The sequence below is a fragment of the Carassius auratus genome, unplaced genomic scaffold, assembly GCF_003368295.1.
Source record: "Carassius auratus strain Wakin unplaced genomic scaffold, ASM336829v1 scaf_tig00215715, whole genome shotgun sequence".
In the NCBI taxonomy this organism is placed as follows: Eukaryota; Metazoa; Chordata; class Actinopteri; order Cypriniformes; family Cyprinidae; genus Carassius; species Carassius auratus.
In genome coordinates, this window is record NW_020528209.1 from 127,726 (window position 1) to 143,185 (window position 15,460).

The 15,460-nt window shown below is 34.3% G+C and overlaps 1 protein-coding gene across 1 annotated transcript; it reads right to left on the reverse strand.

The window, feature by feature from the left end:
• Window positions 1–516: 516 nt before the first annotated feature.
• Window positions 517–15,096, reverse strand: LOC113095405 (cytosolic carboxypeptidase 1-like). The gene is made up of 4 exons (XM_026260921.1): window positions 15,048–15,096; window positions 14,960–14,985; window positions 14,086–14,249; window positions 517–1,788 (listed from the first exon to the last, which is right to left on the reverse strand). Exons 1-4 carry the CDS (start codon window positions 15,094–15,096, stop codon window positions 1,509–1,511), a joined length of 519 nt encoding a protein of 172 aa, XP_026116706.1. The 3' UTR covers window positions 517–1,508.
• Between the last annotated feature and the right edge of the window lie 364 nt (window positions 15,097–15,460).

A 15,460-nucleotide genomic window follows, 5' to 3' on the forward strand; every position in this document is an offset into this window, starting at 1 on the left:
TGAGCTGATATACAGGCATATCGCACTGCTACTCGTGCAATATTTATCATAAATAAATATACACAACATACAACAACAATTCATCTGAAAGAATGTTTCTTATTGTAATAATTTCTTAATATGTTGTAGCTAAATACAATAATGAGTATATAATGTAATACAATGTATACACCCACGCACACAGTTTTAATTAATTCTGCTTGCAGCTACAGTATAGGATACTCAGGGTTGTGATATACTAGTAATACAGTCTTGGCTGAAAGGACTGCAGGCTGATGCTACATGCTGCACTTAACACCCTTTAGCCAGGATTATATTCATAGTAGGGGTGCTCCGATCACGATCGGCCGATCGTTATGCGCATCTCGTCAGTAAAGCCGGTTCTCTAATCAGCGGTTAATTCCATCAGGTGCGTGATTTCACATAGAGCAGCTGTTACTACACAGAGCCGTTGTTAATAGAGAAGATTTTTTGGCGCATCTTCTCAGTTAACAACTGAGTGATCGGAGCACCCCTAATTCATAGCATGGCTATATTCATAAAACAAACAAACATTTATGGAAATACAATAATATTGTTGATTATCAAACTTCTGTCTGACAGACCGAAGATGAAACTGCAAATTTACTCCGGAATGGCACAATTCCCTGTGAGCAAAAAGTGTCAGTATCTAATTGCAATTGCAGGCTTCTATTGGATCCTTAATTTGAACATGGACTGACATGAGTTAGTCTTTTTTAGCTACGGTCCAAACCAATGGTTGTGTGAATCCAATTGAGCGGAGATGACGGAACTCATTATACAAAACATTCTGGATAGAATTTGGATGAAATCTGGCTCCAAGGCTGGCTTTTGTAAAACAAATTTCTCCACCGAAACCTCTATGTCTGCTTAAATTGGATAAGATGGGAGGAGGAGGGAAACAACATTGATCTGACAGTATTTTACTTTGAATTTAATTTGGTGTCTCTTTATACTGTTTCATATATATATATAGACACACAGACACACACACACACACACACACACACACACACACACACATATACACTCACGAAACTAAGTCATACAGTTACTTTTTATACACTAACATACATGTATCACTTTGGAACTAATAACCTTAAAAACATACATGATTACTGGTTTTCACAATCTAAGATAATAAATACATATTATTAAAGGTAAACTTTATATGCAGTGCTATCTTGCAATATCAAGTGTTTACTTTCGAGTTTCAGCAGAAGACCACTTGTACAGCAGAGTACTTTTGTCAGCAAGCTACCAGCCTCTAGTTTAGAATAAGAGCGATTCGTAAACCAACCCAATGCATTAACCAAAGCATGAGCTCATCACGCCATTAGGATTATGCAATGCGTATTCAAATAGTTTATATCAGGGAGCACAGGTAAAGGGACTAGTAAATGTTCTGCAGGTGTGCATGTCTTATTTAGTTTCTTGGACTAAATACTAAATGTTTTGGTTTAACAGAACAGACAAACAAAAGAGGCCTAATGTAAGTAGCCATTACTGATGTCAATGCCATTACACTGTCCAGCCTCGATTGTCAGAGTCTCCAGGGCGTCCTGTTTCAAGCAGTGAGGAACGAGATGAGACTTCCTGTCATTACACCGCCTCCCGTTCCTACAGATTTCTGCATCTTCTTCATCCTCTTCCTCACTGGATGTGTTACCGTTCACCTCCATGTCTAGTTCGTTGGCACCAAATGGGTCACTGCAGGATGAATATTCAATCTCCTCCGTGCAGGGTGGTTCATCGTCCTCGAAACAACTGAGGAAGCAATCACAATGTTGTTATCATTAAGCCAATTAAAACAAACAATTAAAAACATTTTCTTCATTTTAAGCTATCATTACTGTACATACATATTATAGGATTACAATATTAGATAAAAAAAAAACTAATTCAATTTAGAAAAAAATAAATTAGACATAAAAAAAGAAATATAACTAAAACCACTATTTTACTAAAATCTAATTAAAAACACAAAAGTACATAAAATTACTAAAAAAATCTATAAAGTGCCAACTAAAAATATAAATGTTAAATAAAGAAACCACATGAAATTACTAAAAATAATAATAATAATAATAATAATAATAATAATAATAATAATAATAATAATAATAATAATTCACAATCTTAAAACAATACTAATAAATAAAATTACTAAAATACTGCAGCAATGCATTTGGAAAAAATAAATAAATAATAGTTCAATGAAGTGCTCTGTCTTCACTTCATCACAGAGGAGTGAAATTAATTTTAAAGGAAATGCACTGCTCTGTCTCCACTGCTGGATCCGCCGAAGGATACTGTGACCTTGAGTCTGGTGAGCGTTTTGATTGACAGTAAACATAAAGCCCAGTCACACTAATCAGATCAAAACCACAGGGATCCATGGAGAACGTGGATGTGACGAGCAATCCGATTCGCCCCTCCTCACCACTGGTGTGTGTGTGTGTGTGCACATATGAGTCTGTTTATCATTTTCTCTGCCCTGGGTGAAAATTAAAGGAAAAACATAACATCTGCTGTGCCACAATGTGAAGAGCAACATTGTATTTTTCCCACTTCATTATATGGGAAAGATGAGATGACACTCTGGTTGAGAGACAGAGCATGTGGGAGCAGTCTCATGAGACGCAGGAGACACGTCCCTTTCACAAACAAATCACGTCCTCTTGACTCGCAAAATGAACCAATTTGTTATGCGGTTGTCAATGCGGCAACAGGTGTGAGTTACTCGTCTATTCTTCTGGCTGTTACTGGGTGTCCAAATTCAGTGCGGGACACATAACAAGCAGGGATTTTAGCGTCTGTTTTGTGGTCAGAGCACCTGTTGATTGTAAGGGGAGGTGATTTGCATATATAGACCACGTGACGTAGGTAAATGCAGATTTTTGAGGACTTGAACTGGTCTTTTAAAAGGATGAGAAACAGAACAGGTGTTCCTAATAATCCTTTAGTTGAGTGTATATATATATATATATATATATATATATATATATATATATATATATATATATATATATACATATATATATATATATATATATATATATATATATATATATGTACAAGGAACAGGTGAAAAGGAAAAATACATCTCTTATGGCAACATTTGATGATACTTTACTTGTGAATGAAAGACACCATAAAAACCATTGACCTCTCTTTTAACTTTATAATGTTTTTGTGAATAATCATTTGTTTCATTTTAAATTCATTCTGCACCAGTGAACCACAGATGTGTGTACTGAGCCTGACATTCATTATATACTTGGCAGAAAAACACAAAACACATCAGAGCCAAATTTGAAATATGTTCGGATAAAATTATAAAAAGGCAAAAAAGTTAATAAAATAATATTCATTAGAAAATTATAGTCAATTTCAATCTAAACAAGTTTTATAGTCTACTTATTACTAGCAATTATTTGATGTTCAAAATATTTGGAAACCGTTTTCCACTAAGATCATGTGAGATGCATCATGATACTGCAGGAAGGACAACATCAATATCAACTTCCAAAGAGTTATTGCATGCATGCATCAATAACGTTTTAATGTCAGAACAGAATAAACTTCTAACGATCAGTTTTAAGGAAACAGGGCACCTTCATCTGTTTACGCAACACCACCATGACCGACAGTACTGTTTGTAGCTGCTCAACAATGATGCAGGTTTCTGACTTGATGAGCTTCATTCTCTGAAAGCAAAGACTTTGTGTACTTGTGCAGAGTTGCTTTCAATTACTTTAAGTGGCCTCTGAGAGCGTGAGCCGTTCATTTCTGTGCCACCTGGCCAAAGGGAGTCCATGCATCTTTGTGCCAGTCAGCAGGTTGAGTCATAAAACACAACATCACACATCTTGAAAGATCATGAGACGAAACAGAATGTGAGATACATATAGGAGAGACTGGAGCTAGTTGTCACACTCAATGTTTATTAGGGAAGGTGCATTCAATTTCTGTAGGAAGACATCAACTTCCATAGTATTATTTTTTTTTACCATGCTATGGAATGTAATGGCTACCGTCAACTGATTGACAACTTGAGGTTGAGTAAATAGTCACAATTTTAATTTCAGGGTAAACTATCCCTTTAATGTCCATTAAAAATGGACCAGTGTCCACTGGTGTTATTTTAGAATGATGTATATTTTAGTAGTATTTATCATTATTTTGTATTAGTTTTTATTTATTCATTATTATTTTTTTAATTTGAATTTCAATATGTGACAACTATCCCGCTCTCCAAGAACAAAACAGAAAGAAAGAAAGAATGAAATCTATAATTCAGTTCCCTAAATTCAGTGGTGTCTCAGGAGAAGCTGAGTGTGGCTAATTTGCTGCAGGTTTCCAGAACACAGTCACCTGCCATTTCAATTACGCCAAGATCACTTGTAATTCAGTGTATGGATGGAAGACAATCGATGACTATCAGGAGGATTATGTTGCTGTGGCTGGAGACTGAACACAGGCACTCTGGGGATATATAAACAGACAGTCGCAGGGTTTGCGGTTGACCACTCCACATAGTCGTGAAAGGGAATCTTATTAGCTATAGCACTTGCTCCTATAAAAGCTTCCGGTGTCTACCAGCAGGGGCTAACTAGAGCATGCTAAACAGCCAGACATGCGTTGATTTCTCTATCGCCAGAAGCAGAAAAGGAGACCAAACAAGGGTTTTCTTGCTCTGTAGAAATAACATATTGGATATACTGTGATCATAATTAACAAACATTACAAAGCTCCAAAAAAGACACCCACACCAATTATGAAAACAAAGCTGAAATAAAAAATGATATTCAGAAATCACCATTGTTATGATCCGAAAAATATTGATTCTTACCGTATGTCCCCCATATTTATATATCAAAACTTATTCAATAGTCAGCATCATTCTGATGCATCAGAACTTATTTCATACACAAAGATAGCCTTAAATATAAATATATAAATACATATTACAAATATTATATATATATATATATATATATATATATATATATATATATATATATATAATATATATATATATATATATATATATATATATATATATATATATATATATATATATATGTGTGTGTGTGTGTGTGTGTGTGTAAAAGTCTTAAACACAATTAATATAATATAATATAATATAATATAATATAATATAATATAATATAATATAATATAATATAATATAATATAATATGTTAAGTAAAAAAAATGTTGAATGCACTATAAGTTGCTTTGGATAAAAGCGTCTGCTAAATGAACCGATTAATTTAATTTAATTTAATTTAATTTAATTTAATTTAATTTAATTTAATTTAATTTTATTTTATTTTATTTTATTTTTTTATTTAATTCAATTTAATTTAATTTAATTAATTTAATTTAATTTAAAATGTAAAATTCTTAATTTCACAACTAGTAGATTAAAATGGAAATTAAAGTAAAATTTAAAGTAGCAAGATACTTTAACATTATAAATGAAGGGGGGAGGGGGGTTCACAAAATGTTGTATGATATATGGTGATCATTACAGTGTGAAGCTCTTAACTGCTATTTTGAACCATTTAGGGTGTGATGTCAAACCCACTATTTTCTTTCATGACTGTCGCTTTATATATAATTATATTTTATATACAGTATATCACGCCATAAATTCAACATGACTGACAGTAATGTTGATGAGCCAAATATGTCTGCATCAGTTTAATCTTCTATTGCAAAATACAGATCTGTAAGTCTCTTAAAATACAACATTATCAAAAAACAAGAATTTTTATAATTCTTTTCTTGGGTAATAAAAAAGCTTACAATATATAGAACCTTTCCACTGTTTGACTTGTCAAGCATTTGTTTGATGTAAGATATATAATAACAAAAAGTTCTGCCCTAATTTACTTCCCTCCTCCAGTGTGTGTTTACCCAGCAGAAATAACACCCGTCTTCTGTTTTGCTGTAGTTTTGATGGTTCAGAGACTTAAATATCTGAATTGTGCTATTATCAACTCCAAATGCTGGGAGTAGTTTCTTAGATGTGGGAAGCAGCTCGACAAATCCACTATTTTGGTTTAATGATCTACAGAAATCTCTGTGGGCTCTGCTAAATTGGTACACGTGCTTATGAAACACTAGCACATTCTCCATTTGTCATCTCGCCAGCGCCAGCAGAAAGAGTTTGAATTCCACTTTGGGTAGCTGCTAATAAATATATCATTCATTCAAGTATTATGCAAATATTTACAAGGCCTGTGCCACATCTCGATGAATATAAGAACAGAAATGAGGCAAAGACTTTTTTTTTTTTTTTTCTGTGGTACACAAAACAAACCGACCCTGCAATCTACATACACACTGTAAATGCAGACAATTGATTGCATTATTATTCCGACAGGCGGTATATGGCTGCTGAGAGGATGATTTCAAAACAAGCATTTGATTTTTTGGGGGGGTGCAAAAAGCAGCACAATGCTTATTATCATTAACCTGTCTAGATTCACTGGGTTATACATATTCCTTAGCATTTATGCTGTTTTCAGCAGGTTTTGCAGTAACAATTCAAAGCCAATGGCAGATCTTGTCAAGAATGATCAACAGACAAACTGTGACTTAGATATCATTAGGAAAGCATATTTTGGTTTCCTCCTACGAAAACTCAACGGATATAAAAAATTAAATACACAGAAGAAAAAATATGGACAAATATTTTTCAAGCTGGTATAATTTACATATTATTTACATTATTAATTTACATAAACATAAGTTTCTTATGTTCACCAAGGCTGTATTTCTTTGGAAATATGTACAGTAAAAATGGTAAAATTATGAAATATGATTACAGGTTGAAATAGCTATTTTGTATTTTAACATATTTTAAACTGTAATTTATTCTTGTGATAGCAATGCTAATTTACAAAAGCTATTAATTCTGGCAGTGTCAAACGATCCTTCAGAAATCATTATAATATTCTGATTAGTAGTAGTAATAGTAGTAGTAGTAGTATTAATGTTGAAAACAGCACTGTTTATGTGTATGTTTGTGGAAACCATGAAATACAAGTTTTTCCCAGGATTTATTGATGTACAAAATTCTAAAGAACATTGTCAATCCTAATTTTTTTTTTTTGGTTCTGTAATTCAACCACCAAATATTTTATTTACACAAGTTATTTGCTCATATAGTCTCCCATGGTTTGTCTATTGTGTTTGTACAAGAGCAGTAAAACCTTGTCAGTTTTGTAATTGTATGCAGTCTCAATCAAATTATTAAATCGACAGATTCCAGTGCAATTAGAATCAACAATCAAAACACAATGGAAATGTGAGAGACGAGGGCCACTCCTCCCTTCATCACCTCCTGACTAAAAACAATCCACGGGTCACTAGAATTTTCCCCATGCAGTTTTGATAAAGTGTCTTAGCAGCTTGAATTTTAAGAGCCTAATTTATCAGTGAGGGAAAGAGACAAAAAAAAAAAAAAATCATTTGCAACTGGAAAAATATATTTTCACATTTCTGCCGTATTCAAATCAAAAAGCATAAGCAATGAAACAACCAGCCAGCTCATTCAAACATGAAGCTGCTTTTCTGACACAAGCCGAAGATGCATTCAAATCACTATTTTCATGCATGTCGCTTTGTGCCATAAAGCTGATTTGACCAATTTCGGTTTCAGTAAGTACAGATCCAGACACCAGATCCAATAGAGCAGCTTTGGGATGTGATGGAACGGGACATTCGCAACATGGATGTGCAGCTGGCAAATCTGCAGCAACTGCGTGATGCGATCATGTCAATATTTGATACTTGCTGAACTTTATCATAATAATGATGTGCATTATTATGCGCATTATGTGCAAGTTTGTCTTGTCATTGTGACAAAAAATAGACACCCCTGTCAGTCACTAAATTAAACTAATCTCATCTATTATAATGCAGTTTAGAAAGAGTATGAAGAGGCAGTAAGATGATTCATGTTGATGACATCGCTGCTATTTTTTACTAATAAATAACGTATTTATTAAACTTTTTTTTTAAATTTACTAATAAATAACATGATATTTCAATAAATTGCTACAATATACACACATACAAAGTTTAAATAAATACATTATTTTAATATTTAATCATTTAATGTTTAAAATATAATATTTGAAAGGTATTATTATTATTATTATTATTATTATTATTATTATTATTATTATTATAATAAATATTATTATTATATAAAAAAAATTTGCCATTTGCAAACAACAGGTTTGGCATGCATTCATTTAAATAAAATGCACCATGAACCTTTTAGCCTTAACAAAATGTCTAGCTCCTCAAAAAATTCTAGTCCAAAGTTCCAGAAATAATTTAATTTGCAGATTAGAAGGGCAAGCTGGCGTGCCGCATGTTGGTCGAGGGAGTGTGCATGTCTGCGTGACAGCAGGGACAGCGATTCAATCAGCTCTCTCCTGGGAGACGTCCATCGCTGCACAAGGATACACAGCTCTTGTTTACAGAGTGTGCTCTCACAAACTATTACAGACACCTCATAAGTGATCTGCCAGCAAATATCTCCTAGAAGGCATTAAAATCAACGCCACTCAAAAGCTGTTTGCAGCCCACTTTTCAAGCTCTTATCTTCCTCACTTTCCTCTGCCTCTGTATCTGAATGCATGCTAGTAAAAGATGTGTAGAGGTAGTTTCATTTTACAGCACAACCTGCTATCAGCCCTGTCCATGCCGGGAAAGTTACACAGGGAAACAGCAGCTCTGAATTTTAAGTATGCTTATAATGATTCTTTAGGAGAGTCTGTCCAATTGTTCATTAATAATTAAACGTGCAACTGAACAACTGAACAATATGGAGTTCTGGAAAACCTTCAGAGGTACAGAACAATTAGTGCAGCTTCCCCATGGTCGATCGTTAAGTGATTTTGGTGGAATATTTAGAAATTAATTCTGATGATGCCAGATTTATCACATAAATGTAGAATTAGATTAAATTAAGTAAGAAATGTTGCTGCCTTTAGAGCTATAAAGAACCACTTTCATGTTTTCGAAATAAAGAGTTATCACAGATTACAAGTACCACAAGGCTCAGTACTAGGACCATTGCTTTTCACGCTTTACATGCTACCCTTGGGAGATTCTATAAGGAAACATGGTGTTAGCTTTCATTGTTATGCTGGTGAGACTCAGCTCTATAATTCTTTGTGGCCATATGAAACATACCAATTCCCAAAACTAACAGAATTAATGTAGAAAATTGGATGATTAGTAATTTCCTACTTCTAAATTCAAAATAAGGTGTTCATTATTTAATAAACAAACTCCAGCTGGTTCAAAATGCTGCAGCTAAAGTTCTTACCAGAACTAGGAACCGTGATCATATTATCCCGGTTGTGTGCCGGCTCCCTTTTGAACATCATTTACATTTTAAAATCTTGCTAATTACTGAACCCCTGAATGGTTTAGCTCCCAAGTACTTGAACGAGTTCTTATCACATTATAGTCCTCAAACTCTGGCCATTAATCCTAGAATATCAAAATCAACTGCGGGTGCCAGATCCTTTTCTTATTTAGCTCCCAAACTCTGGAAAAATATACCTATTTGTTCAGGAGGCAGACAGAATTCGTCAGTTTAAAATCTAGATTAAAGACCCATCTCTTTATCTGGCATACACAACACACTATCACATTTCTATAATTCAGATCTGTTAAAGGATTGTAAGGCTGCATTGATTAGGTCAACCAGAACTAGACCACATGGTCACCCAGATCCAGTCCATATCCAGCCCAGATGTTGGACCTCTATAGTCCTTAATGTCAGTGGAGATCATGTCACTATATGAGACCTTGTCAACTAGACAGTCGTCAGCACAAGACCACAAGGAGGCTATAGAAGAACTGGCCCCCTACTGAGCCTGGTTTCTCCCAAGGTTTTTACAGATGGAGCTTTGATTCCTTGCCACTGTTGCCTTTGGCTTAGTTGAGGGCATTTAATTTTTGGCAATATTGTCAGCTTGATTAAACAGAGACTATTTATAGAGAACTGAACTGAGCTAGATGATGGCATCACTAAATCAACAATGATCTGACATTATCGACACAATTTCCCATTTAACCCTGTAAAACTGCTTTGACACAGTCCGTATTGTATAAAGCACTATATAAATAAAGTGACTTGACTTTTGTGAGTCTGCAGTCACAAATAGATGAAGGCTTTGCTTTCTTGATAAATAAAATGACAAAAAGTGTAGTACAATAAATTTAACATTAATCTAGCATGTATATAATAAATTATTATATAATGAAAAGTACGCAGTTAACAAACTCTTACTAAACTATATGTAAAAAAAATAATATTTGGTCTCTGGAATAATGTAATGCATATTTATGTGTGTGTGTGTGTGTGTGTCTGTTATACAAATTGATCATCAATATAATTGCACATATTAACTATATAGAACAAGAATTATCAATTGACCAAATAATTACTTCATAGGAATTATACTTGACCAAACAATTATTAAAAGTAGTAAGAATTATTATTGAGAATTAATGAATGAATGAATGAATGAGAATGAATGAATGAATAACGGTGATGATTCTAAATTTCTAAGGTCCTTGTTTACAAAGATTTTGGGCAGTTTAACAACAACAACAACAACAACAACAAAAATATTTTCCTGAACATACTGTAGGCTATTATCAACAAACAGCTCAATGACACTGCTTAGGCTCATTGAAAATTTGAGAGTACAAGGAGCAATCTGCACACAATAAATGTTAAAACTGGTTGTAATAAGTTAATAATATCTAATATATAAATTAAAAAAAATGCTCTCCCTCAGACAAATAAAAGGATGAAGACTGCCTTGGAAACCAGTGTAATGAATGCAAGAGTCTTTTCTCTCTAAAGACTTCTTAAATGGTCTAAATAAATTGAAATGAAGCAATCTGGCAGGTTCAACCTTCCTCAGTTTCCTGAAGGGCGACCGTCATTTCAGAGTGGATTAACAAGTTAATGTAGTTTGTGGTAACTTTTGATGGAATAAGTTTCACAAGTCGGCTCAATTCTCTTTGTTGGAATAGCTGGAGGTGCTGGATGAATCTGAGAACAATTGCAAACGGATGAAACGGACCAACTGGCATGTAAATTTGGTTGGAATTGTTGAGGAAATTTTTAGAATTATAATAATCAACTGCAGTTCTTCTTATTTAGCATTATGTGTTGACGCTCTTGCCAGTTTGTATGTTTGTTTACACTTCTAAAGATCTCCTTTGTGTCTCACAATCCAATATGTTCCTTGGTTTACTAAGCTTTCAGCTTCAAGACTTTGGCGAACCGTTCTGATGTGAGGGATGAAAAGAAATCGAGCTCCGGAGGAATTATAGAATTACCGCAGGGACTCATTTCCAAACTGCGTAATGAAAGAATCCAACAAATGTGTCAAGCCGTAATGTAAGATGTCATGAAAGGTGTGGAGTTTTAAGAGAGCTTGTTATCTTCTGAAGGGTCCGGCATCTAAAGCTGCATTTGGCCGTCGTTAGTTTCAATAGATAAGAAAACACTTGCTGTTAAGTGACGTCACTAGAAAGCGTTTCTAAAGAGACTAAAATTGGGGTCAGATTATTTTTTTTTGTAACTTTTCATTCCGACGCATGGCGTTTGAGAGAAGCCCATCATGGAAACTATTGAAAAAAGTCATGCTTTATTATAACAAAATCAATTCTGTGGTCTTTTAGGGCAAAAAAGATGAACTTTTGACACAAAAGATGGGACAGACCTCAATATGAAGCAAGCCGGAGTTTTCCCTGTGAGCCGTTGGGCTTTATTTGACATCTAGCTGGTATTGAGCATTCTGTCGGCTACTTTTCATTCGGAAGTGCATAACCAAAAGTGTCGGGCAGGAAAATAGCATCCATATGAATGTGAATTTGCTTCCCTCACAAAGAAGCCACAAACAAAAAAGGGCTTCCTGTCAGCTCCTGAAGTGCTCGCTTCTCTTTTGTGTCTGGGGGTTGAGGTGAATTAACCGTCCGCATGACTTGAGATGATTTTGGATGCGTGGCGTCAGTACAGCCGGCTGTCCTGGACTGACTCACATAAAGCACAATGAAAGCAGCATGGAGAATAGAACAGAGGAGAGTGAGGCGGTGCATAATACGCCGCTGGACACTTATTTTGAGTGGAAAGTGATATCCATCTGTTGACATCTGCTGTGTTGGCTGTCAAAAGAAACTGATCAAATCGCTACAGATCTTAAAGCAGAAAAGACGTCTTTAATAGAGACACTTTCTCTCTCTCCTTCACACACATACACTTACAAATGGATTTCCCATTGACATTTATATATCTATAGTATCTACTAAAAAACAAAAACAAACAGCAATATCGTATAGATAAATCATGGAACCCAAATTTGACATGATTTGTCAAATGCTGAAGTTATTTCAATTCAAATATGTTGTTCTTGGTTCGTCTTAAATGTTTATTACTCAATGAAAGTCTACATTCTACATAAATCAGACAAGGCTCGTAAACAGCATTCTGCAGTTGCGCATAATTCAGTTACGCAATACTCTTGGGTAAGGCCAGTCAAGTTTACCGTTTTCTCCTCAGTGATTTAAAGAAGAAGGGGTAACAATAGAAACGTTGTGAAATCCTGGAGAAGAGAGAGGGGTGGGATAATCTCCTCAGAACACTGAGCGCTCTGTGTGGACAATATGTAACAATTCAAAACGCACACAAAGGGGATTTAATTGAACTTCGCAGAAATCAATAGCTCAGCTTTGGTCCATTTCATTCCATGACAGAGATCAAGACTCTAAGTGAATTTTAACTTGAGGATGCTTGGGAATGGAGAAAAGGGAGGGGAGAGAAAGAGTGTGTGTGGAGAAGAAAGGAGTTGGAGAGACGAAAGGAAAACAGAGAAAGTGGCAGTGCTCCCAGGAAACCCCTTTAGTGGCAAATTGAAAACTTGAAAGGCAGCTGATGCACTCTGAATGAATCTCTGTCCACGTCCCTCAGCTCCAGATCATATTTAAAAAGCCAAAGTAAAATGGCTGCCTCCCTTGGCTACAGAAACTCTGCAATATGCGACATCTGCATTAACGTCTAATGTGCCGTTTTATTTACCCAAAACCAAATCATAAAAGTTGTATTAACATTTACTCTCCTGAAGTCGCTAACCTAGTACATCTTCCTACAAATTTCTGCAATTAATTCAGCTCCAGACAACCTCATTTAGTCCATCTACAGCCTTACATTTATGTATTTTTAGTTTTTACAAACTTTTAATAATCTTAAACTCTTTAGTCTCCCATTGATTTACACTGACGCTCTACTGACATTCATTTAAAAGTAGACATTGTTAAAAAAAATTATACAATAATAAAAAAAAAAGCAACTTAGTCAACATAAAATGTAAAAAAAAAAAAAAAAATCTAAACAATGACATAATGTATACAGTAAAAGCAATATATAAAATAACTGTGCCATTGAGATGAACGGCAATACTAAAGCATTGCTTCCTCCAGTTATTGTAGACCTTCATAGGTTTTTATCGAAAATCTGGCTCTAATAATTATAGAAAGTGAACCATAATTGCACAACCTCCATCAACTTTCCAAATGATAATTTCAACAAAACCTTGCTATTCCTTGGCTGCTGTGGGCTTATTATTTCAGGAAATGTACATCTAGCTTTTATTTTCATTCTGCTCCACTGAAGCAGAAATGTTATCATAATATAGTTACAGACAATTATAGTTATCAAATATAAATCCCACAAGGCCAGCTGAATGTGCACATTATAGTAAAAAGTGTATGGTAGTATGCTATTTTTTTTATGTTTTACTTAATAAAAAGGAACAGAAAAATGATTCAAATATCCTTTGTTTTTAAAATTTTCACTATCTGAAGCAAACACGGTATAGAGGAGCAATGTTTTAAAGTATTGCCTTTAAACCTTTGATTTAAACTATATATATTATATAGTGGTCTCTTTTGATGAGTTTTGAAGTCCTAGATGTGTCTGTGGTCAAAAAACATTCATTTAAAACTCACTTATTGGATTTGTGGTTGAGTAGCCTGTCGTCCACGTCTAACAGGGCATATGTGTGGGGAATCAGATGGCTGTTATAATGGATGGTATTACTCCTGAGGGTGAGAAGACTCTGGCTGAACTTCATTCCCATCTCCTCCAGCTCCCGCGTCCCTGTCTGTAACCCCTGCAAGCAGAAGACATTCGAGATTGACAGTTGAAATTTGGAATTGACAGACTGACTGATTGGGGCTGTCAAACTACATTTACAGACTTTTCTCTTAATTCTGGAGATGATTTGTACAAGAAAATATATGAATGAAACTTAATTAAATCACAAACGTCGGTAAACTACAAGTCAAGCTAATCATTAGACAATAAGTTTGATTCAAAACAAAACAAATGAAAAAAAAAGAATGCAACTAATAGATAATAAAAAAAAAGCAAAAAAAAGCAAGCAAAAAACAAGGCAAAAAAAAAAAAAAAAAAAAAAAAAATAGCAAACAAAAGACACGACAAACAAAAATGAAAACAAAACTCAGGACAAAAATAAAAACAAAAACAAACAAAAAACAAAAATGAAATAAAAAGCTAACAAAAACACAAACCCAAAATAAAAACAGAAATTTTGCAGCCTGTTGTAGCAGTTTTAAAAATTTGATAAAAGCAGCATTGAGTTAGGTCCCAAAATGAATCCACGTTGACACCACAATGTTATTGCACACTTCATGCTGTGCACAAACTCTCCTCTCATATAATGCATTGTTCCGGAAACAACGATTAAATGGAAATCCAGACACTAATATTTTCTGCCCCTAGTAAAAAACACAGCGCAGGTATTGAAACGTTCACGCTTTTCTAGGCACACAAAACCCTGCAATAACCCAAAGTCCTGACCCAGTGGTTCAATGAGCTGTGGAATACTGCAGGTTAACAAAATCAATAAATCAACAGTGTCTCAATGTTTCTTCAGTGCTCCACTCACCAGTGAAACCAAAACAAAAAGCTTGTGGATCATTATCCTCCTCATCCATGGCAGTATTCTTGTTTCCATCAAATTCATGTTTCAATCAAAAAAAAAACAAAGCATCCATATGCATTTATTGTATACAATAAATGTCTGGAAATAAAGGACATTTCATAAAATATAACAAGTGTCCATGGCTTTTACACGGCATGATTTCGTTTTCAGTGAGTAGTGGACATTCAATATTTTTTGGGGAAGTTGACACAGCCTACTGTACTCCATCTAAAACTAGTTTAATCTATATTTTATCATTTATTATAATTATTATGCATGCAGCTTTCATGGTTTCCAAACATTTTGGAGAATTCCATGATATTTCCATTACACTTTCCATTCACTCATAATAACTATTTTAATTAAAAGTTATTTAT